Here is a 26,200-nt window from a genome sequence, read left to right as displayed (position 1 = left end):
TATGGTTGAAAAAAAAAAAAATAATAACTTTAATCAGTTCGACACCATAGAAACCCTCAAATATTAAATCCAAGAAAAAATAAAAATAAAAAAAAAAACACCACTTCCAATGAAGAAGTTGCAAATGGGCGAGATCCAGAGAACAGATGTACAGTACACAATCGTAATGCAGTTTGGGCCCATGCTTATAATTGAAAAAATATATATACATCAACCTCAAATGCAGAACCAAACACATCATTACCTTCACAAAAATATGAAAATAAACAGGATGCAAAATAACCCAAATAAAACCTTTTCACCACAAATGGACCAACCATGTGCATCAAAGGGGCAATTTAGAAAGCCATCAAAATTAAATCTCAGGGAAAGACCTTCATTGGGGCATCAGACATTTCCAAAAAAAAAAAAACCACACCAAGAAATAGGGGTTATGTACAGAAGACGTTTTGATCCAGAAGATTATCAAATACGTCATTTTTCCCCAATAGTTACTCTGTTCAAGACATTGCAACATTCAATTTCCTTTTCCAAATTAATTGGACAAAAAAGGGATAAACATGTCAAATTTAACATTTCAAAGTAGCAAACTCACGAGCCACAGAAAATTAAAGAAATCAAGCAAATGCTCAACTAAAACAGCACGTTTTTCGTCAAAAGCAATGCCACAAGGAAAGTCTTTGGATCAGTAAAGAGCAAGACCTATTATTGTGCGCTGCATGCTATTTGTTACTCGTGTACTTGGTGACAGCTTTGGTGCCTTCAGAAACAGCGTGCTTGGCCAACTCTCCAGGCAGCAGCAACCGGACTGCAGTTTGAATCTCACGGCTTGTTATGGTCACATGGCGGTTGTAGTGGGCCAAACGTGCTGCCTCCACAGATATCCTCTCAAAAATATCGTTCACGAATGAGTTCATGATGCTCATTGCTTTGCTGGAGATGCCAGTGTCAGGATGAACCTGCATTTCACAAGTTTGAATAGAAATACTTCAAAACATTCTGACCAGTACTGGGTTTTCTACATTCACCCACCCCCCCCCTCTTTAAAAGTAAGAGCAAAACAGTGGGTACAGAGAATATAATAGTGCAAATATGAACAAAAGGTACACGACCACACAATGGGATGGTCAAGGAATACGGTAGGACAACCAATGCGGGGGATACGTTCATAAGAGAAAAAATAAATAAATAAAAAAAACCCACGAATATCAAATGCCGGGGCATAGGTTCCCAGTGGTTCGAGATTCAAGATAATTTTATTTACGCCAATGCACACAATTGTGGTTTCATTAAAAATGCTTTCAGAAATGATTATTAATAAAGTGCCATTTCCAAGTTTTATTTAAGATAGGATGCAACTTTATTTTGAATCCAGTGAACTCCTCTGAAAAAAAATTTTTGGGGGGGGTGGTGGTTGTCTTCATACAAGACTTCCTCACAGGTTATTTGTCAACAAAGGAACCGCCAACATACAGTCAGTATATATCTGAGGACATCGTTAAAATTGAATACACCACAGATTTCAAAAATCATGACCTCTTGGTGTTGTCTGATGTCCTTGGCAAAAATACATGATGTACATGTGCCGAAGATCAAAATGCTCAAAGTACAAATTGGAGGAAAGGAGTGCCTTGGCCAATTAGGGTTGTTAAACACCTACAATACCATATTACGAAGTGCTGAGTAAATTGACAAGATCTGAAGGCCACAAGAATTATACTTTCTTGAAATTTTCCTGTAGTTTTGCTTTCAACGGACAATTCAGCTCGAATGTTGCCAGCGGCTGCTGCACTTAATGTAGGTTTGTCTCTGCCAACATTAAATCTTTCCCAGCATGACCACACAGACCCGCAACTCACACTTTGTGGAGTAGGTTTAACGTAGCGCTTTATTCCAATGGCAAGGCCACTGGCTGTAGTGCTATGTGAGATGAGACAATGCAGGAGTGGGGGGAGGGGTGACAGTCGCTCAAACAGAACACAACTTGTGAAATATGAACTAGAAACAGCATTACATTAGAGCTCCTTCACAATGAGAACTTAAAGATCAAGCTTGTCTGAATGTTTTACAACATGGATGGAGCGAGTAGTACATGCAGCATATGGCTCATGGGATTGTCCATCAAGTACATCAGCAGTGGGTGGCAAGGGGAGAACATTACGGTGTGCACCATCGGTGGCAGCATCACCGTGCCCCTCAGTCAGGTCTTCCGATATCTGTTTCACTCACAGCTCGTGTGATTGGCTTGTTTGCTTGAAGACCAGAGATGTTGACAATTCCTTCAGAACAAGTAGTTGGACGCACTGAGAATGCACGACCGAGGCGATTCACGTTTTTGTACAATCTCATTTGCTACTGTCTGGTAGCAGTTTTTTCAGCCTGGTTGACCCCGAATTAAAAAGGTAGCTCCTCTCAATACATCATAAAAACTTCTGCTCGATATTCTCCACATTAGAATGGCATTTATCAAAGCTATACAATATGGGATGGGTGCAAGCAAGCTCTGCATTGCAGGCAGCTTGGAACTTAGTTTTCTACCCATCAACTGTGCTGGGGCAGTTATGTTTCTAAATTAGAGTGATGCAGTTGTCCAAGCCAGATGTTTGTTACATAATATATAATCTGTACCATTTTGTTATAGTGGACCCCAGATAGGGTACAAATATTGCCAGTCTCGTAGCTAAGGGAACCGACTCACCATCTGCTAAGTTAGGCCAAGGATCTCAGCAATCTCCCCCCGACATGTTATCTTGCTTCAGGTTGAATTTGTGAGATCTGTGGTAGCAATGGATCATATGATTCGAGCAGCTTCTGAGGATTCTGCTGGAGTTCTAAAGGTCAGTGCTAAGACAAAAGTACCTGAATGTGAATGTATTGCACATGTATCAATCCAGAAGATAACGGTCGCATCGACACTGATGGGGACAGTCCACGACTTTTTCACATGGCAAGGTACCTCGTCAACTGCATAAATCTGAAGAAACTCTGAATAGTCTTACCCAGTCGGTCACCAATGGTGCACCAACATCCAGTCATTCAGGCAGAGCCCATCACAGGGAACTTTCCTTGGTTCCACACATTGTTCATCCCCAACACATCTACAGCAAGCTCGAGTTGCTTGCTGCAGATGACGAAGACGCGACTTAAAATTTGAACAGCTCGGACGTCCTTTATCTCATGCTAAAGATGAACTTGGCTTGAAATGGGATTTCCTGAGCTGCAATGGCTGACAACCATCTTATTCAATACCATGCAAACTTGCTTTCAAGACAGCTCAAACTGTTGTCCAATTTTGAGCGCTCTTACAAGTGTCAGGTTACTCTACCAAGAAGAATTCTTGCACCTTGGGTTCACAGACAGCAATGATCACCTCAATTAGAATGTCCTCAGATTCGGCATACTCAAAACCTATGAGAATAACTCAGGTCCTTGACAAAGTTAAAGTCCTTCTCACCCCGAGCTTCTGCTGCCGGGGATGCCGCTCGTTCTTTTTCAGCGGGATATACATTTCAAAATGACTGAGCACCTCGTTAGGGTAATCTTTGTCACCTTCTCACAATGTGAACATCTTGTATACCACACCCATGCAACACGAGCACAGCAAATGATCCACACGCACAGCCGTGCAACCTTTTGCTTTGAAGCTAGTTCCAACAACAGGCTTGCGAACACAAACCGAAGATGGTATCGAAACGGTGAATTTGCCAAACAAATCCACTGCACCTCAATCAATAGTTGGTTGCTCGAAGTTTGGAGAGACCATACTGTATGTACGAGATGGTCATCGTCAGAAGGCAGCAAGTTGTTAACCATGGAGCACATACTGCTTTATTCCAATGGTAAGGGCACCAGGCAGGATGCTATCACAGGAGAGCAGAGGAAGGCACGACAGTTGCCCCTTTTCACATACAACCCCCCCACCCTCTCCTAACCCTTATTGTAATGTACTTACAAAACAATCGTCCACCTTTACTCTATGTACTGCCCAACCTTCCAACAAATGGACATTGTACAAAGCGTTTTTCTTGAATCACGCGACTTAGTTCCACGTGAGCAAATACCACCCATCACTTTGCTGATAATACTAAAGAGGGAGGGGGAGAAAAGGAGAAGTGTGGAAGTGAGGAGGGAAGGCAGATGTGTGGTGGAGCATGGATTACGATATTAAAACGATTCTGCATGGAATAACAGTGAAGATTGAAACAAAATAAAAAAAAGATTTTAGACTACGTCATACCATTAACAGTCCAGAGACAAAACTACTGCCCAGACGCAGAAGTGTGGGAGGAAGTAGAGCAAGAGAGAAAAAAAAAAGGTTAGGAGAGTTAGCAGAGAATATGTTATGCTTTATGAACAACAGTGCTTGGCCAATATCAGCAGGTTGGAATCAGTGCGATTACAGGCCAAAAATAAAAAAATAAACCGAGTAGCTTTCACCAAAAATCGTTGCATTGATATAGGACATTTCAGGAATATGTTCAAACATTAATATTTCAAAACAGAGGTGTGTATGTGTGTGCAATTGGCTTGGTAATTTAGAAAACACGTTAATATGGCAAACAGCTCAGAAAGCAGGTGTTATTTCACAACTCGCTCAGGGTAAGAGAGCACGAACAAAGTGTCTGCATAGAGTGAATGATTCACTCAGAATATTGCTATCGACTAGAGCGCACTCTGCAAGCGGCTTAAGCACTCAAGCAAGCAAATTAAATGGTTAAGGAATGGCTGGCCAGGCAGTATACCATATAGGATCCCTTTAACAACTTGATAGCAGGTGTTAAGCAGCATGCAGCAGTTCAGAAATAAAAATGAATTTATCCACAAAAAAAAAAAAGTTGTTCAAATGTAGAACAATTCTGGAGACATCAAAGTTTAAATCGCCAGTGAAATAAAACATTGCAGATAATCCGCAATGTTGCTTGCTCGTCTAGGCATGCAAACATTTCAACTTTATTTTACAACATCCGTTTTTCACCAGATTTGCTTCAATTGCCTGTAAAGCACCTCCAAAAAAAAGACAGATCTGGCAGATGCTATGGATAAGCAGTCCCTCTGGGGGGACAGGGCACAAGGTCAAACACTGAATGCATCAAGTTATATAGCTCAACGATGCTGGTCAATTTTGGCACATTCTTCAATCTTTTGTCAACTCAATACAATTCTCCAAACAGCAGAAAAAGAAAAAGTTTAATGCTTTGGAAATTTCACGTTTTATGGAGGGGGGGGGTATAGCCTTGCTTGCTTAAAGTTAAGAGGTACCATCAGCCAAGTTATTTCTTTAAATCAACACTAGAGTCCAGATATCTGATCCTCAAAACAAAAAACATTTCGATGATACTTCAATCGGACAGTGTAGATCGTGGAAAATTGCATCACATAAAGCATGAAATCACTCCAAGCCCTCCCCAGGAAATGTCTTAAGACCCCAAAGAGCGAGGTGACCAAGGATGCACCTGATAAAGGCTACAATTAAATAAAGCTGTTAATCATCTTCAAAAGGAGTGTTTAAATTAACCCAAACACCCAATTTTCACAAGTATGCAAGCAAAGTTTCAGGCTGTAAGATTTTATGGTTTTGGAAACACACGCGCACACACACGCGCACACGCACACGCACGTACCTGTTTGAGCACCTTGTAAATGTAAGCAGAATAACTTTCCTTCCTTTTTGATCGCCGTTTTCCACCTTTCTTCGTGTCACCAACAAGGGTCGTTTTCATCTCTCCTGCTTTACTACCACCCAACATGGTACCAGTCACACGAGAAACTTTCGATCCTTCTTCACACCTTCTCCCCCTTTAAACCCTAAACAAACTACCTTGTTGGGTTCACGAATTCAACACCAAATGGATCCTTCCCTCGAAATGGTTAAAAATCCGCACGATTAAACCGCACGAGCTTGTTGATCATGTTACCTGTGATTACCGGCACAGGTGTGTAACAGGTGCACATCATAAACCATCCTCAAGTCATTTATTGTACCCTTCAGCATTAGTAATTATAGTTCATTGCACGATTTGATTGTTAATTGATGAGACGTTAAATTATTTAAATATATTTGCGTTATTTCGCCCTCTTGTCCATGGAGTCCACGCTAAGCATTTAAAAGGATAGAGCATGGAGAAACAACCGTAGGTTGGCAGCCATTTCGCAGGCTTGATGACCTCATGACCTCCTCCTCTGTTGAAGTTCCTTGTTTGGGGAGTTTATTATCATAATCATACCACCGAGGAACAAAAAAAAAATCTGACATTGCTGATCCCTAATGGAATATTGTCCCATGCATTTCTCAAGCCAAATTCGCTCTCTTTTTTTTGAAGACGAGTTGGCCCATTGGACCGAATTTTCATTGGTCTTCATGGTCTTGTAACGGACCCACCTTCTGCACTTCTTGAGCATTAGCTTACCTTTCACCAAGCTCAGATGTGCCTGGGGCCAGCGCAGGGATTATAATATGTTCGTTATTATTATTATTGCCATATGATAATACTATTGTTATTATTGTTGTAAATATTATTATTATTAATTATGAATGTATGTTTTGTTACAATGGTATCATTGTTTTCGTTATTTATTTTATAATTAGAATCTCATGACTAGGTGGAAGGTTGTTGTTTCTGTCTTTGTTGCTTTATTAAGTTGCTTTATGTACCTGAACATGACGTGCGTTAAAAACGTGGGAATTATTCCAGGTGCTTTGTAGTTAATTGGCCTAATCGACTCAAGAGGTCTTGACGATCGTTTTGGTGCATCACTCAACATCAGAACGCTCCAGTCGAACTCCACAAAAAAAAAAAAAACATGCCCCCCACCTCCTCCCACAACACACACTGGATATTTTGGGTCCTCGGAGACTTTTGGGTGTTTTGGGTCCTTGGGGCATTTTGGGTCGTCATGGTCTTTTAGGTCCTTTGGGTCTTTTGAGTCCTTGAGAACTTTTGGGTATTCAGGGTGTTGAGGGGTATTTTGGGTCCTTTGGGGGTCTTAAAGGGTCTTCAAAAGCTAAAGGGATCTCAGCAGTCTGAAGGGTCAAAACGTACATTCCAATGGTACGTAATTAATTAACATACGTACGTAATTGATAGACACAAAAAGCATCACACACACACACACACACACACCTCATTCATTTATAGGAGATCGTTTTTGAGACCGTTGTGCTACTTCGTTCATGTCATTTTTCAGTGTTGTAGTTGTAATATACACTACACAATATTGTTTTCTGAATTTTGCTTTCAAGAAAAAGTTTGCTTGAATTGTATTTTGTATAACTGAATGATGGACAATGGACACACATGGACAATGCGATAGTTAGACGGGGGGGGGGACCTGTTTACTAGCAGCAGTTGGTAGATATCGACGATCTCATGATTATAATGGTGTTTATTTGATGAAGAAGAGGTGAATGTTGGTGGTACAGGCACGCTGAACAAATCCCAAAGATCCTTCTCTGACTTGCAGGGTCATGGCATCAATGGCCTATTTACACTTCCAAATATGATGCAACCAGCGAGCAGAACAAGTCCAGTATGCATTTGATCTCAGTCCAGTGTTTTTGAAGAATTTCCAGGTGGCATCAATATTGGTGGCATCAGAGAGAACATCGATCCTGGCAGAAGTTTTTGCCAATTAGCCTGAGTGAATAGCCACACTCTGCAGCACTGAGGGGGCTGTGTGACAACAGCCAGAGAGATGTACACTCTCATAAGAATGCAACCCCATGAAACAAATCGAGCAGTCGAAGAACAGGAGATCTTAAAAGTTAAGTTGGTCGTTCGTATGATCAAAAGAGGGAGGGTATGCCACCGGCAGGAATCAGTGTTGGAAAGTTGACATATATCAGGGGCGGATCCACGATTTTTTTTAAAGGGGGAGAGTCCGTACTCTCCTAGATACTGTGAGTGTGAAGCCACTAAGTGTGTAGTCCAGGGTCCGTTTAAGGACTCCGGAAGCTTTGGGATTGTAGATGTTCTTGGGTGCACTCTGAGCATCTGCTAACCACATTGGTTGCACGTATGGAGGGCAAAAAACAAATCACTAGTTTCCATTGTAAAATGTTTATTTTTTTTTTACCATTTTGTTGTTAATTTTGATGTGATTGAGTTGGAACCTGTAGTGTAGCTCTTTCAACTTAAAAGGACGCCAGTTCCTCAACAATCCTCTTCGACAATTACTCTGAATCATGTTTGTATTGTCCAGAGTGCTTTCCTTTGAGGGGGGGCACAAAATCAAGTGTGATATGCAAATATGGGACTCACCCAATTAGTTATATTTCCAACCTTGATTTCTCCTTATGACTTGTACTGTCTTTTACACATCGAAAGGTGTACAAGTTTCTGACAACCGTCGACTCGGAATCTGCTACTGGACTGGACAGCATCAGCTCATGAGTCATAAAAACTGCTCTGATGCTCTTCCACATCCTCTCTGCTGTTTTCACCCTGTCGTTTGCTCTTGGTCATCTTTCATCTGCTTGGAAATCAGCCAACATCACTGCATTACATAAAACGGTACAAAAACCGATCCCCTTAACTACAGACCTATCAGCTTTCTTCCAATCATCAGCAAAGGTCATCCATCATGGTAATCGATATTAAATCATTCCTTTTCTCTAACAACCTCATATCATCTCAGATCACCAATTTGGATGCAGACCAGGTTACTCGATCATGGACATGCTGCTTCTACTCGCCCAACAATGTATGGAGGCTCTCAATATCAGACATGAGATCAGGGTGAGCTCTCCAGACATATCTCGAGCAGTCGATATAGTCTGGCATCCTGCCTTACTCTCCAAACCCACTGCCGATGGCATCCAAGGCCACACATGGCTAACTGACTTCCTCTACTCTCATAGCCATGTGGCTCCCAACAGAATCCTTTCATCTCCTTTCCCTGCAGTATTCTGGGCCCAATCATATTCCTGATCTTCATCAATGATCTCGCTAACTCTCTAGAAGACCCTCTTTATATCTTTTCTGATGACTGCTATCCTCTACCATGACAACCCTCATCCTTCAGACAGGCAGGCAGCAGTCTCTTCACTCTCTTCAGACCTTGACAAAATCGCAAGATGGCTAAACACTTGGTATATGTCTTCCAATCCTGACAAATCTCTCTCTCTCTCTCTCTCTCTCTCTCTCTCTCTCTCTCTCTCTCTCTCTCTCTCTCTCTCTCTCTCTCTCTCTCTCTCTCTCTCTCTCTCTGCGTCTCTCTCTCTCTCTCTCTCTCTCTCTCTCTCTCTCTCTCTCTCTCTCTCTCTCTCTCTCTCTCTCTCTCTCTCTCTCTCTCTCTCTCTCTCTCTCTCTCTCTCTCTCTCTCTCTCTCTCTCTCTCTCTCTCTCTCTCTCTCTCTCTCTCTCTCTCTCTCTCTCTCTCTCTCTCTCTCTCTCTCTCTCTCTCTCTCTCTCTCTCTCTCTCTCTCTCTCTCTCTCTCTCTCTCTCTCTCTCTCTCTCTCTCTCTCTCTCTCTCTCTCTCTCTCTCTCTCTCTCTCTCTCTCTCTCTCTCTCTCTCTCTCTCTCTCTCTCTCTCTCTCTCTCTCTCTCTCTCTCTCTCTCTCTCTCTCTCTCTCTCTCTCTCTCTCTCTCTCTCTCTCTCTCTCTCTCTCTCTCTCTCTCTCTCTCTCTCTCTCTCTCTCTCTCTCTCTCTCTCTCTCTCTCTCTCTCTCTCTCTCTCTCTCTCTCTCTCTCTCTCTCTCTCTCTCTCTCTCTCTCTCTCTCTCTCTCTCTCTCTCTCTCTCTCTCTCTCTCTCTCTCTCTCTCTCTCTCTCTCTCTCTCTCTCTCTCTCTCTCTCTCTCTCTCTCTCTCTCTCTCTCTCTCTCTCTCTCTCTCTCTCTCTCTCTCTCTCTCTCTCTCTCTCTCTCTCTCTCTCTCTCTCTCTCTCTCTCTCTCTCTCTCTCTCTCTCTCTCTCTCTCTCTCTCTCTCTCTCTCTCTCTCTCTCTCTCTCTCTCTCTCTCTCTCTCTCTCTCTCTCTCTCTCTCTCTCTCTCTCTTTCTCTCTTTCTCTCTTTCTCTCTTTCTCTCTTTTTCTCTCTTTCTCTCTCTCTGAAAGGACCGTATGGCACAACCTCTCATCTGCCTTCTTAACAATCCTGTTGAGGAAATTCAGTCACTCAAACTCCTGGGTCAACCATTAATTTTCTTGGGCAAACCACATTTCAAAGTTGATCTCCAAAGCTCGCCAACAACTGGGCATCCTTCATCATCAAAAGTCTTTCGTTGGCCAATCTGAACTTTTGACAACCTACAAGGCATTCATTCTCAGCTTTCACAACCTTCAAGGCATTCACCTCTTTGCTCTCACCTGTGGAACCAACTTTTCCAGTCTGTTCAGTCCGATATTCCCCTCCAGGGCTTCAAGACAGCTGTTCATCCACCATTCACACTCATGATCTCCTCTACCCCAATTACACCAACTGACCCCATTCACAAAGCACTCCATTTTTTGAGTTTATTGTGATTTTCCACCTTTCCCTCACCTCTTTGTTTTGTTATTTGTCAGATAGTTTGTTTATTTTCTGTTTCATTCCCACATTCCCCTTTCTCTTCTTGCTTTGATTCATTAGCTCTGCCGCCGAAGGTGGACGGAGGTTAAGTATTCACCCGTTTGTCTATCTGTCTGTAAGCAGGATATCTCAAGAGGTTATGGATGGATTCGGATGATATTTGATGGACAGGTTGGGTGTGTGAGACGGACGAACTGATTATATTTTGGTGAAGATCCGGATCCGGATCCAACTACGAGAATTTTAAAGTGATTTTCACCATTGAGAGATCGGGCCAAAAACGATATATCGCATGATCGTTTAAAAAAGTGTATTGGGCCCGATATGTTCTTGTGGATCAGGCATTACGTGGCAGAGGTATGCACTCTACTGAGTGCCCTTCTAGTTGATTCTGTCCATGCTTCCCCATGCGGGTCGCTCACCTGAATTTGATTTTTCATTTATTTAGTTTCATTTTTTTTTCTTCATTTATTTATATTTTCATTTATGGATGTTTTCTGATGATTCTGTGAATGTTTCCCATGTACTGGCTTTGATGTCCATCGGCAAACAAAAATTCAGCTTTCTACGTCACCTGGAAGGTCTTCTTCTTCTTTCGGCTGCTCCCGTTAGGGGTCGCCACAGCGGATCATCCGTATGATCCGCATAGTGATTTGGCACATGTTTTACGCCGGATGCCCTTCCTGACGCAGCCCTGGTCGCCTCTTACGACACAGGGATATGGTACACCTATTTTAACTGGGGTATACACCGGCCCAGTATACTGGTACTCATTTTGCCGACCTCGGAAGGATGATAGGCTGAGTCAACCCCCTGGTGTATTAATTCAGTGGCCCAATGGGGCTTGAACTCAGGACCTTTTGGATCCCAAGCTGCTGCCCTAACCACTGCGCCAACACCAGGCTGGTTCTATGTCACCTGGAAGGTACTGATCTTTAATGTCAGTGGTTAGAAAGAGATATATATATACCAGGGTGTGTCAATAAGAGGTTAACCGCTTCAAATGACCTTTGTACTTTTTTGTCATTTCCTTAATTTTTTTTTCTTGTTTTGCAGGTGTGATCAATGATCTTTGGGGAAGTCATTCAAGTATAACCAAAGTATTCTCCGGAAAAAATGACGTTTTCTTCGGAGCAAAGAGTAAACATTGTCAAGTGGTATTTTGAGACCAAATCAATTGCTTCCGTCCAGACGAGGTTCTCTACTGAATACGGAGTGCATCCCAGAAACAAGCCAAGCAAGCCAGCCATTTGGAAACATGTGAAAGGACGATTCTCAAAATTAACAAAGGAAGGTCCAGTCGCTCAAGAAGTGTACGGTGTGAAGGAAACATGGAATGAGTTTGTGCGTCAGTCATGCAAAGTCTGAAGAAAACACATTGACAAAGATCAGCTGAGTTGGGTCTCATTCCCAGCAGTATCAGAAGAACAATAAAACAATATTTAAACCTCTTTCCTCACCACATCACAACAACCCATAAATTGACCGATGGGGATAAAGCAGCATGAGTCGCTATGTGTGATATTCTGCAGCAGAAGATGGAGGCAAACCCAAACTGGATTTGCGAGGTGTGGTTCAGTGATGAGACACACTTTCACGTCAATGGTGTTGTCAATTGACACAACAACATTCTTTTGGGAAGTCAACGTCCAGTTGAGGTTGAAGAGAAGTCACGGCTTTTGTGGCTGTCAGCTATAGAGGTGTGTTTGGGCCATATTGGTTTGAAGACAAAAATGGAAGAATGGTTACCATCAATCAAGAATGATACTGGTTGATTGTCAATGCATTTTACGAAGACTTGAAGCAATCGATGAGCACTGCAGCCCTCCGGCGACAATGGTTCATGCAAGACGATGATACCCCTCATACAGCAACGAAACAATTGCCTTTCTGCATCAAAAAATTCGGACAACCAGTTCTCAGTTTGCGTATGGAAAATGGATGGTCTTCACAGCCCTGACCTCAATCTGCTGGATTCTTTTTCCTCTGGGAAGCTTGAAAGGAAACGTCTGCAAGGAGCACCCCAGATCTGAACCTATTCTGAAGGCAGCAGTTGAGGCTTATGTGCAGACAGGAACTATTAAAACTTGCAGAAACGTCATTGAAAACTTCGCAATTCACGTGACTGCATGTTGTGTGTGTGTGTGTGTGTGTGTGTGTGTGTGTGTGTGTGTGTGTGTGTGTGTGTGTGTGTGTGTGTGTGTGTGTGTGTGTGGGGCGGTGTTCCCATCGAACACCTCAAATAGAAGCGCATTAACGCATAATGAGTTTCATTTCTCCATGATTTGTTTTTCATTTTCCGAGTTAATATATTGTTTTATTACTCAATGTTTTGGTGAATAAAGTTTTGAAGTGGTTAACCTTTTATTGACACAACCTGTATATACCAGTCAGTTCCTTTTTGGACTATTGGACCATGTATTGGATCATATATGTGCCAACGGACTGCTTTTGTCCCATTGGTTGGACAGCTGGCCCGACTCCACCCACAATTCTCCATCCACAAAATAAAATCATGTGGCTACCATTTTGTGATGCAGCATAAGCTGTAGGCCTCAGGTGTCAGCCCATGGCCCAGTGCAATTGGGATTATCCCAGGTAAATAACCACAATGTATTATATATGCACATCAGCAGTATACATATGTACACCGGGTTATTTTTACTATTTTCAAGAGTGATCACGGTCGCTATCTGTGGTCTTTATACCCTGCCCAAATAAAGGGATGCGTATACCAGTGCGAACAATCAGAGACTTTTCGTCATTAAGATATTTGGTGACCAGAACTGTTTGTTTTTAAGTCAAGCTTTATTGGTGGAAGGTTATGAGAGCATTCATGTTAAACTAGGACAAAAAAAAAACTTAATTATGTATGCAAGTTCTTTAACTGGTTCTCACAGTTTATTGCGAGGATGGGACCGGTTCAAAATGGTGGGTGACCCTTCTGTATTTTCTCACGATTCAGCCTTGAAAAATCAGGCTAAAACGGAAATTTCGTACTCATGTCGAACTGAGAAGGAAAACTGTTAATTATGTCTGCAAATTCTGGGACTGGTTCTCAGGGTTTGTTGTGGGGATGGTTGATTCATGTGGCCTAGATGGAATACTGCAGTGTGTAGCTACAAGAGACCAATATCAGGCATATATGGGGTAACCTGGAGATAAAGGCAATTTGTGAGACTAACAGATACCCATCTACCACGAGTATGGGGGACAGGATGGATCACAATACTCGGTTACGGTAGTTTCTTTGGATGTTTTGCGCCGCATTCAACAGCTCAGTTTATTGGTGGTGTGTCTGGATGCCCATGGTGGCGTTTGAGACCGGTCGCTTTAGATTGTTGGCCTTGACACGTAGTGCCGGATGAGTAATGCGAACGATTTGACATATTCACCGTTTCTATATTACATCCATCAACAGATTAACAACATGGCAAGATAAAAGTCGTAAATGCTGAGTTTAACAAATGTCCTAAACTTATGGACTTAAGTAAAGCACGTCACCCAGCCGCTGTTTGCCGCCGAAAGCTGCTGATTGTGACGTCATCGATTCCCTCTTTGAAAATTCTATCTATATTCGATTTTTTGAATCCGCTATCACCTGCGTAAATACATGGAACACATAATGTGAAGATTTTGGAAGTAGGAACAGAGTATGTTCGGAGAAAAGTGTGTTAGAAGTTCCAGGCTTACGCCCATTATATTATGATTATGATTATGATATTCGATTTTTTGAATCTGTTATCATCTGCGTAAATACATGAAACACATAATGTGAAGATTTCAGAAGTATGAACAGAATATGTTCGGAGAAAAATGTGTTAGAAGTTCCAGGCTTACGCCCATTATATTATGATGTACAATTTGATAGTCAATGTTTACTTCAGAAACAAACAGCATTTCGCTGCACAACCTATTGTCATGACAGGAGGTGTCAATGAAAGGTTGGTGTCAATGCTATCTAGTGATATCCTTGACTTGGGCCATTATGATGCTCTCATTACAACATGCAATATCTTCATGGGTGAGTCTGAGTGGCATTCGGTTGGAAAGGCATCCAGAAAAATAGAGGAACTTGTCGTAGAACTTGAAAGTCATTCAAAAATAGGACCACTGAAACTGGAGCTTATCTGGGCCCTGGCCAAATGTTGTAACCCAAATTTGGTAACATTCTGACTGGTGGTTCTGGAGAGGAAGATTTTTGAAGGAATTTACGTGATTTTCTCAAACATTTACTGTCTGCCATTTTGATACACTTCCGGACATGTGATCAGCATGACCTCCACAATTTAACATCATGACCATGTCCTAATGCTGTAACCCAAATTTTGTAGCATTCTAACTGGTGGATCTGGAGAAGAAGATTTTTTGAGGAATTAATGCGATTTTCCCAAAAGTTGACTAAGTCAGACATTTTGACACACTTCCGGTCACATGATCAGCATGGCCTCCACAATTTAACATCAGGACCCTAACCTAATTCTGTGACCCAAATTTGGTAGCATTTTGACTGGTGGGTCTGGAGAAGAAGATTTCTGAAGGAATTGACACGATTTTCGCAAAAATTGCCTGTGAGCCATTTTAACACTTCCGGTCATGTGATCAGCCAAGCAATTAACAGAAGAAACATCAGAGTAGTGAGTGAGACGCCTGGAGAAAACGAGAGAATGGAATGCGAAGAGATTCATAGTAGAGACAGCAGATAATCAAGAGAAACGGTTGTTGAAAATGTGAGAACAAGATGCTAAGAAATTAACAGAAGAGAAGGCAGAGGACAGAGATAAAATTAAATGTCTCCAAGACATAACACCATGCAATGGTAAGCTCGAGGAAAGACACACGCGGTTACGGAAAAAGTGGCAGAGAAAGTGTGCAAGAGTAGAAATTCAAACTATTTCAATCCATAACAAAACATTAAATTAATCAGTACTGGAGCAACAAGGTTATGGTACAATTAACAAATTTTGCCAGTTTTGTAATTCGTTAAACTTTACAGCTGAAAAAACCTAAGGTGGGAAACTCAAGCAAATGAAGAAAGGATGAATAATCATCGCAATCAACAATGTTGTTTCGTCGTGATGCAGGAACTTGATATAATTATAAGAGAAAACAATGTGTTGGCCAAAGCATGTAAAACTAGATGGCCACTTGGCGGTAGAGCGCATACCTCCGCCACGTAATGCCTGATCAACGACAACATATCTGGCCCAATACATTTTTGAAATATCGTGCTATATATCGTTTTTGGCCCTATCTCTCAATGGTGAAGATCCGGATCTTCACCAAAATCTACTCAGTTCATTCTTATCACACACCGAACCTGTGCACAAATTTCATCCGGATCGATCCACAACTTTTTGAGATATCCTGCACACAGACAAACAGACAAACAAACAAGCAGTCATAGACTGGTACTTACGAATTCGTCAACTTGACCTCTGACCTTGTCTAATAAAAGCTGTCCCTAGAGAAGGTAGCGACGCAAACCAGAAGTTTCTATGATGATTCTGTACCAAACCATCAAAAATCGAATGTTTGACCTCACTGTGACCTTGACCTTTGACTGATTTTGACCAAAATCGAATCAGCACTAGCCATTACCCTCTTGAATCACGTGGTGTAATTTGACATTGGTAGCTTCCTCCGTTCTCGAGTTACCGCGGATTAACGTAACGTAAAGTTCACACTCGACGCCCCCCCCAACTCGAAAGGACGCTGGGGCGAGCGCCATAACGTCAGTGCGCACATGCAAAACCTTTACGTGACTCAACGACGTGTCTGCTCGAGCGCGCTGCGCCACGTGACGAGCCATGATGCGGCGGGTGAAATATTTTTATACAATCTTAAAAAGTCTCCAAAACATCCGATTTTTACCAGAATTTCGACAACAGAGTGTTAAGCGTCCTAAGCGATTGCAAAAACCGAAGACAAAATTAAAATCGAAGTTTAAACGAACTCGTAACGTCGATTGAAGCAAAAATACTCCATTTCTCCACAGGAATTTACGGGATTATTTAATATTATCTTATCAAAGTCATAAAACCGTAATATTGGGCCATCCACAAACAATTTTTACACCATCCGACGGCTTAGCGAGTCAGGCATGCGAGGACAAGCTTTATTGGGATGAAAAATGACTTTGAAACACCATCTTCATCGAAAACACCGTCAGCGCGCATACGCAAAACCTTTACGTGACTCAACGACGCGTCTGTTCGAGCGTGCTGCACCACGGGATGAGCCATGACGCAGCGGGTGAAATATTTTTATACAATCTTAAAACGTCTCCAAAACATCCGATTTTTACCAGAATTTCGACAAAGGAGTGTTAAGCATCCTAAGCGATCGCAAAAACCGAAGACAAAATTAAAATTGAAGTTAAAACAAACTCGTAACGTCGACCGAAGCAAAAATACTCCATTTTTCCACATGAATTTACGGTATTATGTTTGACCTCACTGTGACCTTGACCTTTGAACGATTTGGACCAAAATCTAATCAGCACTAACCATTACCCTCCTGAATCATGTGGTGTAATTTGACATTGGTAGCTTCTTCCATTGTCGAGTTATCATGCCTACAAACAAACACACAAACACACAAACAGAGGACAGAAGTCATCAATATACTTACGAAATCTTAAGATTTCGTAAGTAACAAACAGACAGAAAGGGGTGAAAACATTACCTCCTTCACCTTTGGTGGTGGAAGTAACAAGAGGTGAAGTTGAGCATGTGGTATAGGAAAGGGTTTTTGTTGCAAATCACAGTATTCCTAATGAAAATTAGGTCTTTAGGCATGATAGATATTCAAAATGAGGAAGTTACAATTTACCTACAGTAAATGAAGTTGCAATGATTTTTAGAAATGATGAAGGAGTGCCTTGAGAGAGATCTCAGAGTCGACCCACGCAGTGCTCAAGACCCATTTATAAATCTGAATATTTTGAGTCCAAATTTAGGTCTGATGACCGATGTGTTGTTTCATCCTTTCAGTGAACCCGGATGACAGCCATATTTATGAAGAGTGAGGGTTACGAAAGTGCAAGACGAAAAAATATTTTAATTGCTGCAGTGCAAAGTTGCTCAAACAGCAATTCGTATAAATTAATTTAACCCACATTTAATTGGAGGAAAGATATTTCAGCAATGGGCTGGTAATTCACATTTGCAAGTTTAAACAAATAATTAACAGGGCTGAGGATTTTAGAGGATCCCGGACTTGAAAGCTACACATTGACTACAACAGTAGAGGAAGGGAATATGTTATGAAAGCAGGTCGCCTTGGATGGTATATGCAGAGTTTGGAGAGCAAGGCAGGGTGTCAGACAATATCAAAAGCCTGAAATATATGTCAAGATAAACGACCTTAAACTCATGTTTGAGATTGAGGACCTTTTTTCTTTCTTTTTTTTACATACCAAGTCGAGGCTCGTGTAAGAGCTAATACACAGAAACATAAAACAAGGCAGGAGGCAAGAGGGGTGGGAGAGGGAAGCACAAAATATTGGGTAACAAAGGCAATAGATCTGTGGAAGGGAGAGGGATGTTGCGGGGTACATGGGGTAAATGAGATGGTACTACAGGGACTTTCAGGAAGGAAAACAGGGAATTTGAAGGAGGTAGGTTTGGGGTGGTTTAACGGGGGTAGTACAGATCAAGATTTTGGATGAGGGAAGATAAGAGATGGTGGGGAACAGCTGTGTTGAAGAACTGGAGGGAGGAGTGGGATTGAAGAGAGTGGGAGTTTGTTCCAGAGGTGGGGGAAAACAGGAATGAAAGAGTGAAGAAGATTCTAGATTTTGGCAGTTTCACCGAAGGGTTTTTTGGTGGACATTGAGCCCCCTGAGGAAATATAAGAGGGAGAGATCACAGACAGAGCAGGGGGGGGATTTTCCAGGGAATCTGAGAGAACATTGATGAAAACCAGAAAAAGCACACTGTCTTGAAGAACTCCAGCCTGGACAGGAAGAGGACATGAGAGAATTCCATTAAGAGCCACATGTTGATTGTGACAGGAGAAGAAGTCCACAAGCCATGAGTGGAGATTGCCTTGGGTACCTAAGAATATAGTTTGGTGAGCAGTGTGGGATGCCAGACCGTATCAAAAGCTCTCAATATGTCAAGGAAATCCATTCTTGGGATAACAGAGGCAGTATGTTCAGAGTTGCATGCAACAGTCTGAATCAAAACTGATGATCTGAAACTTCTTTGGAATCTAATGCAGAGAAAGATAGAGAAAGATGTGTGGGAGGGTGCTGCACTATATTTGGAGGGGGTGGAGCAAGGATGGGATAGAGAGAGAGGGGGGGGGAGGTTGGGAATCAGCAGGTTGGAGTCAATGTGATTATCGACTACATTACGTACTGTATACAACCCCAAAACCTTGAGTTGCTTTCACCGTTGTTTTGGGTGAATTTCAATAAAAAAAATTAAAAAAAACAACTTCACATTGATATTGACGTTTTAAGGAGATGTGCAGAAACATTAATCTTTATAATCAGCCGAGTATGATGGGTGGAAAAAAATTTGGCTCGGTAATTTAGAAAACACGTCAATACAGCAAACGGCTCAGAAATCGAGCATTATGAAATATATTTTGCTTTGAAACTCACAAAGAGAAACCAGATAACCTTTGCAAAGCAAACCTGAAAATAAATTGCTTTACAGTCACGAGGACAAAGGAAAACTTCATTAAAGCCTCCATAAGATACGGGATGAAACTTTGCAACCACGGCAACTGCAACAGGCATGGCATGCCCACATATCCGCAGAGAGTCCGCACAGATCCAAATGTACCATTATGGACAACGTCTGTGTGTGCTGTATAAACGTAGCTCAACCTTGAATAGCAACTGCCGACTGTACCTCACGATCGGGACAGGAACTGTACCACTATCGACTGTTGGACATTTGGCAAGTGGCTTAAGCACTCAAGCAAGCCCTCCGAAGGAACGCCTGGCTTGAAAAGTGATTACCAATTGCTGTCAATAAACCCATGCATCTGGAAATTCTGAAGCAATGTCCAAATTGGACAAATGAACGCTTTTTTTAGCAGTCGGAACTGCTGCAAAGTTCAATTCTGGAGCTTATATTTTGTAATTCAGCTTAGTTTACAAAATTCTTGAGGTTATGGAATGTGCAGAAATGAAATAAAGCCATGAACGCTGCTGTCTCCGGGCATTTATAAGCATTGCTATGTATCCAAAGGTGCGTAGATATCACTAATATGAGTGAGGAGAGTGAACAAAAAAACGATATCGTTAAGAAATTATTGCAGCCTGTTTCATGTCAGGGCATGGTTGAGCAGGCCCAAAAAAATAGTGGCTTTCGACCCCAGCGAGGTAACCCAGGATGTGCTTAAGTCCCGATCGAGAGTGAGGTGGCCGAGGATGCACCTGATAAAGTGTGTAATTAAATAATGCAGTTAATCATCTTCAAAATGGGTGTTTTAATTTAGCCAAACACCCAATTTTTGCTCTTGCACTTCCTTGGAGCTCCCTTAGTTTGCATGCAAACTTTCAGGCTGCGAGGTTTCATGGTTTTGGAGTTACAGAGGACACACACACACACACACACACACACACACACACACACACACACACACACACACACACACACTTATTTATTGGTATAGATATGCCCTCTTAGTCTTTAAACCCTCTCTTGGAGCTCCAGGATGCATGAGCTCTTCGAGTAATCCATCTTAGACAGGGCAAACCCAAGGAAAAACTAACATTTTTCCAGTCAAGGTTTCCTCAGTGGATTCATCATCCTGAACCCATACCATTTGATATTAGCTTGGGGCCCACCCAGAATTTTGCCTCAAATTCAAGATGGCAGCCAAAATCCGAAATTGCCACCAAAATTACCTTTAGGAGATTTATACTGCTTCGTCATGTTTCCTGTCAAGGTTTTTTCAGTGGTTCTGTCATTCTGAACATATATTCTTTGAGATTAGATTGGGAGCCACCGAGGATTTGGCTAAAATCCAAGATGGCCGCCAAAAATCAAAATGGCTGCCAAAATTAAATTAATTAGGTTTATACTTCCTTATAGTTTTTCCTGTCAAATTTTTCTCTACAGTTCCAGCATACTGGACCTATAGCCTTTAAAATTAGCTCGAGGGCCACCCAGGTTTTGACCTCAAATCCAAGATAGCCACCAAAATGGCCGTCAAAATCATCTTAATTATATTCAAACTACCTCTTCGGTTTTCCTGTCAAAGTTTTCTCAGTGGTTCCGCCATTCCAAACCTATGTCCTTTGTTATTAGCTTGGAGGGCACCCAGGATTTGGCCTCAAATGCAAGATGGCCACAAAAAACCAAAATGGCCGCGAAAATTACCTCAAAATTGAATTAATGAGGGTTCTCTTTTCCTGTTAAATTAACTTTTTGTACCTAATATGAGGTTTATAATGGTACCGGAAATTGATTTTGGGGTCTAGAATACTCAACCGAGCTTTATTATCATGTAAATATGACATTCTCACTCAAAACAGGCCACAAAATGTAAATTGAGATAATATTAACCACATTTTCTGGTCATCCTACAGTTCAATTCACCAACAAAATGGGCGATACAAACACATAATTAAGATAGAACTGCAAGTCCAGAGTTAATGTTCATTCGCTATTATCCAAGTCACTGTCCGTCTGTGAATCAGATGAATGGACTGCTCTAATACTACAAGAAGAGGTAGCCGACTGCTCTTCAATGCTGTCGTTGTTACTTCCAGTACTCTCGTCCCCTCCTGTGCTGTCGTCTCCTTTGTCCTCACTATGGCTGGGTCTCGTTCTTCTCTTCTTCTTTGGGGGCCGGGTCATGTCTTTCGTATCTTCTGTGTCTGCATCATAATTAATGTCACCTGTATGATCGGAAATGATTTGAATGCTTTGTAAAATTGATTTCGATCATATAAGGCTGTGAATTGTATTACTAAATGACAAACAACAAGTCTGAAACAGCAAATGGAAACCTTGCGGAGCTTTACTATAAATAAATGTATATTTACCTGGTGTTAACCTTCTTCTTCTGCTCGTCACCGAAAGGCTTGGTGGGAATTGGGGGCAGGTGAACCATATTGGCCGAATACCATCTTCCGTTTCTTCCCAACCTCTGTGCTTGATGGAAGGATACTCAATATCTTGTTTCAGACATTGATACCAGATGAAAGCTTGTAAATCGCTCCTCTTGAGGTGTTCATTGGTGCTCCTCTCATCTGGCAAGATACTTGAACTGGATTTCACTTTCTGCTTGTCGTACATTCTGATCCTTGTTCTCACATACTCTTCATGTTCACTTCCAGCATACATGCAGGTTCTAAAGAAAGTCTTAGCATCGGCGATGTCTTCAACTGAAGTGCACGATGTGCCAAGTTGGGAGAGGAGTTGGAACTTTCCCAGTTGCTTCGTCTTCTTCAGTGGTTTTACTTTATCAACACCAAATGGAAAAGAGGTTGTATCACACCGTGTAATGCTGTGATAGGCAGGAAGTGCTTGACACATTTCGTCACCAAATCGGTCAGTTAGAGCTTTGATGCTAACATACCTCTCATGGTCAATCTTCATCATCCAGTCTTGTGATGGTTTAATGACAGAATAAGCATAGGTCAGGAGAACAAAGACATCTGTATCTGTCACCCTGACAATGACAGGATCTGTTGAGTTGGATGCATGGAGGATGAGTCTGGTGACAGCTTCATGGTGGTTGCAGGAGTCAAGTATCTCGATTTTGAGTTGTGTTATTAACCAGGTATTATCTTCCTCTGTCACAAATAGTGGAACTTTCAGCTTGGATCTCACAGCATTGGTCTTGTAGTAATCGACTAGAAATCTAATCAGTTCTGTCTTATTTTCTGAGTTTCGCAGAAACGAGTCCCAATCTTTCCCTTTAGGCATGTCCTGTTCAGAGCCTGTGAAGTGAGTTCTTCTTCTAGGTGTGCCACGGCGATGTTGAGTGAGCTCCTTCGTTGAGGCTGTACTGTGTGAATCAAATATGATTCCCAGTTGCTACGAGTTGGAGTCACTTGCTGGCAAGCAAAATTTCAACACAGCTGCTGCATATTTTCCCCAAGTTTGCTGAGCAGGAACAGATTTCACAGCAGTCATTCCATCTATAAGCCAATTTCCTTCATGTGGCGGGTTCTCACGGACTTATTCAGACTCTTCTATGAGGTTCCTCATATCCTTCTATGAGGTATGAGGATGAGTTCCTCAATGCTGCTTTTGAACCTTGTCTCAAATCTCTCTCTGGTGTGGCTAGAAATAGTGGGACAGTAGTCAAGGGATATGAATGTGCCTCTTCTAGAGATGTTGCTTTGCCTACCAGTAAACCGAAGGCCTGTCTGTCTTCTTTCAGGATATTAACAACTTTTGGGTCTTTCTTGGCCTTCTCCATCCCGGTTTTGATCTTGAGCATGGTAATCTTGTCGAAGAAATTGACTCGTTCTTCCCCACTGGCTTTGAGTCTCAAGTCAACAACTTCTTTATATTTCTGTTCTCCAGCTTCTGCGGATGACATCAATCCTCTGACAACATCAAAATCGATTTCCACACCAGTCTTCATTTGCCGAGCGGGACCATTCAGGAATGGGTCGAAGTATTTGTCAAGCTGAAGTACTAGATTATGAACCATATTTTCATGATGTATTCAGGCTGCTATTGTGGTCTCCTTGTGGGCTGAGGAGGTGATGATATTTAGCCTTTTTTCAGTGTAGCTCTGATATGACTGGTCTTGATGAATGTGTCTGTTGTGCTCTCATTGGTACTGTATCCGCCTTGCATTGGACCACCTCTGTCCTTCACTTCTCGGTTGATTGTGGTCTCAGTTATCAAATCCCCATGGATTGTAGAGAAGGGCTCACAAGACAATGGCACACCATCCGGAAATTTCTCCCTCCCCCAGGTCCCATAATTATTGCACAGCCCTTAAACTCTGCTTTCTGAGAACAGAACATTCTGGGGGACAAATAAGAGGAAATATCAATTTTGAGGTAATTTTGGCGGCCATTTTGGTTTTTCGTGGCCATCTTGCATTTGAGGCCAAATCCTGGGTGCCCGCCAAGCTAATAACAAAGGACATAGGTTTGGAATGGCGGAACCACTGAGAAAGCTTTGACAGGAAAACCTAAGAGGTAGTTTGAATGTAATTAAGATGATTTTGGTGGCTATCTTGGATTTGAGGTCAAATCCTGGGCGGCCCTCAAGTTAATTTTAAAGGCTATAGGTCCAGTATGCCGGAACTGCTGATAAATATTTGTCAGGAAAAACAATAAGCCAGTATAAACCTAATTAATTTAATTTTGGCAGCCATTTTGATATTTGGCGGCCATCTTGGATTTTAGGCCAAATCCTGGGTGGCTCACAAGCTAATCTCAAAGGATACATGTTCAGGATGACAGAACCACTGAAAAAAACCTTGACAGGAAACACTGAAATGAAAGCGAGAGAAGAACCTTCAGAGTGTAGGCTTTATTCCATTTGATTGAAGCCGCTTCTACGGGCACATCAGGGAATACAGGTGCAGCTAGGAGTACATACGCAGTAATGTATACATGTGCAATTAGTCACCGCAAAATAAATCAGCATAAGCACGGAGTCCGGTATACTCTCAATTCTCACCATTCAACGAGCACCAAGTGGACCGCCGCCGTAAATGACAATGCCCCTGGGACAATCACCCCGTCCGTGTGGAGACTTGGCTTTATCTCTTCTGTGCTCGAGCCGCGCGACATGTGATCACACGTCACGACCTTCAATTCACCACATTTTCCCCGTCTTTAAAATATAACTAGAGGCCCAACTAACGCACCATGATTACTTCAGCACTATAGGAGTATATATTTCAAGCAGCGCGAACTATTTAAACTACAGAAGCATACATGCCAAGCAGTGAGGATTATTTTGAGTTGTAGGAGCATGGTAATGAGCATCGATATATGATATAATGAGCATATAGGAGCATGAGCATCGAGGATGCCGATAATCCCTTTACAGATCGAGTCGGCGAGGGGGTTTTATCCGTCGACCTCTCCGGGAGTAAATGGCGGTTTCACTTGAGGGAGGCTTCCGATCCTCTTGGTAAGCCTCGACTCGTGCCGGGGATGACTCCTCGATTGCTCTCGGGTGGAACGCGGCAGCTCCGTCGCCACCGTTCCTGGGTGGAGTTCCTGGGGGGGGGGAACACCTGGGGAGGGGATGTCAGAGGGAGGAGTGCCAGATGGTGGTGTACCTGCGGGAGGAGTACCTGAGGGAGCCAAATGGCGAACCGACACAGTGGTCTCCCTGCCATCCGGGAGTCTGACATGAGCATACTCTGGATTAGTATCGATGAGTTCGACCCCCTCCACCATGGGTTCATACTTGCTTTGTCGTACCGGGCGTTTCATGAACACTGTTCCGGGATGGGTTAGCCAGTTGGGCACCGATTGGCCGTCAACATAACGTCGCTGGTGGGTAAACATTCGTTCGTGAGGAGTTGCATTGGTGGACGTGCAGAGCAAAGAGCGTATGGAATTCAGAGCGTCGAGAAGGGTAACCTCCCATTGCCCGGGGCCCAGTCCTCTTGATTTCAATGCCAGAGTTACGGCTTTCCAAATGACTCCATTATACCGTTCCACCTGCCCATTACCCTGTGGGTTGTAACCCGTCGTTCGACTAGTTGCGATGCCGTGCTCTAATAGGAACTGTTTTAGCCCGGCCGACATGAAACACGGCCCTCTGTCTGAATGTATGTACGAAGGTTTCCCAAACATAGCGAAGAGGTCAGAGAGACATTTCACGACAGTGCCCGAGGTCATATCCGAGCATGGAAATGCGAAAGGGAACCTTGAATATTCATCAACAACAGTGAATATGTATCTGTTGTCTGTCTCGGTCGGCAGGGGCCCTTTGAAGTCGATATTTAGTCTCTCGAAGGGAGAAGTGGCCTTGATCAATCTGCCAGATGCCGCACCATATAATCTGGGTTTTAGTTCAGCACAAACAGGGCATGAAGCATTCATTTGTTTAATATCTTCGATAGAATAGGGAAGGTTTTGTCTGCGCACGAAATGTGCCATTCTGGTTACCCCTGGGTGGCAAAGAGACACATGTAGGTCTTGCAAAGCCCGACTGATTGTCGTCGAACAGTAGACCCGAGAGAAAGTATCTGCAGCAGGGTTTTCCCTCCCGGGCCGGTAAACAATGTCGTAACTATAGCAGGCTAGGTCTATCCGCCATCTCATAATTTTTTCATTCTTAATTTTCCCGTTATTTTTCCCATCAAACATGAATGCAACGGATCGCTGGTCCGTGACGAGCGTGAAATGGTTTCCCAGTAAATAGTGTCTCCATTTACGTAGGGCTTCGACAATAGCGTACGCTTCCTTCTCTATTGCTGAGTGTCTCTGCTCGCTTCCAGAGAGAGTTCTCGAGAAGAACGCGACCGGCCGCCCAGACTGATTAAGCGTCGCAGCTATCGCGTGATCTGAAGCATCTGTCTCCACCACGAAGGGCACCGAGCTATCGATCGATAATACCACGGAATTACTGATATCATCTTTGAGGTTGTGGAAAGCTTTTACAACAGCGGCATCTGGTGGGAAGTTTTTGCAATGCACTAGGGGATGTATTTTCTCGGAGTATTGCGAAATCCATCTCGCATAGTAAGCGAACATGCCGATCACCCGGCGCATTGTCTGCAGGTCCTGAGGT

General features: G+C 42.6%; 2 protein-coding genes across 2 annotated transcripts; both read right to left on the bottom strand.

The window, feature by feature from the left end:
• LOC147030086 (histone H2B, gonadal-like) lies at positions 1-5,854 on the bottom strand. Its single transcript, XM_085873793.1, has 2 exons — positions 5,622-5,854; positions 1-959 (listed from the first exon to the last, which is right to left on the bottom strand). The coding sequence occupies exons 1-2, from the start codon at positions 5,745-5,747 to the stop codon at positions 723-725; spliced, it is 363 nt and encodes a 120-aa protein (XP_085729919.1). The 5' UTR covers positions 5,748-5,854; the 3' UTR covers positions 1-722.
• Positions 5,855-21,130: 15,276 nt separating this feature from the next.
• On the bottom strand, positions 21,131-22,420 carry LOC147030085 (uncharacterized). Its single transcript, XM_085872161.1, has 2 exons — positions 21,520-22,420; positions 21,131-21,372 (listed from the first exon to the last, which is right to left on the bottom strand). Exons 1-2 carry the CDS (start codon positions 22,403-22,405, stop codon positions 21,131-21,133), a joined length of 1,128 nt encoding a protein of 375 aa, XP_085728287.1. The 5' UTR covers positions 22,406-22,420.
• Between the last annotated feature and the right edge of the window lie 3,780 nt (positions 22,421-26,200).

This window comes from Eptatretus burgeri, chromosome 3 (assembly GCF_056783735.1).
Source record: "Eptatretus burgeri isolate ZD-2024b chromosome 3, Ebu_testis_v1, whole genome shotgun sequence".
NCBI classification, from domain to species: domain Eukaryota; kingdom Metazoa; phylum Chordata; class Myxini; order Myxiniformes; family Myxinidae; genus Eptatretus; species Eptatretus burgeri.
Note: the sequence above shows the minus strand (reverse complement) of the source record. Positions and strands in the feature narration are given on the sequence as shown.

What these genes read in the sequence shown, in the direction of transcription:
- LOC147030086 (XM_085873793.1), bottom strand. Translation starts at nt 5,747, where the DNA reads ATGTTGGGTGGTAGTAAAGCAGGAGAGATGAAAACGACCCTTGTTGGT. An exon ending in TTTACAAGGTGCTCAAACAG is followed by an intron (nt 960 to 5,621) that starts GTACGTGCGTGT and finishes TGTGAAATGCAG; the next exon opens with GTTCATCCTGACACTGGCAT.
- LOC147030085 (XM_085872161.1), bottom strand. Translation starts at nt 22,405, where the DNA reads ATGCCTAAAGGGAAAGATTGGGACTCGTTTCTGCGAAACTCAGAAAAT. An exon ending in AAGAAGAAGGTTAACACCAG is followed by an intron (nt 21,373 to 21,519) that starts GTAAATATACAT and finishes CCGATCATACAG; the next exon opens with GTGACATTAATTATGATGCA.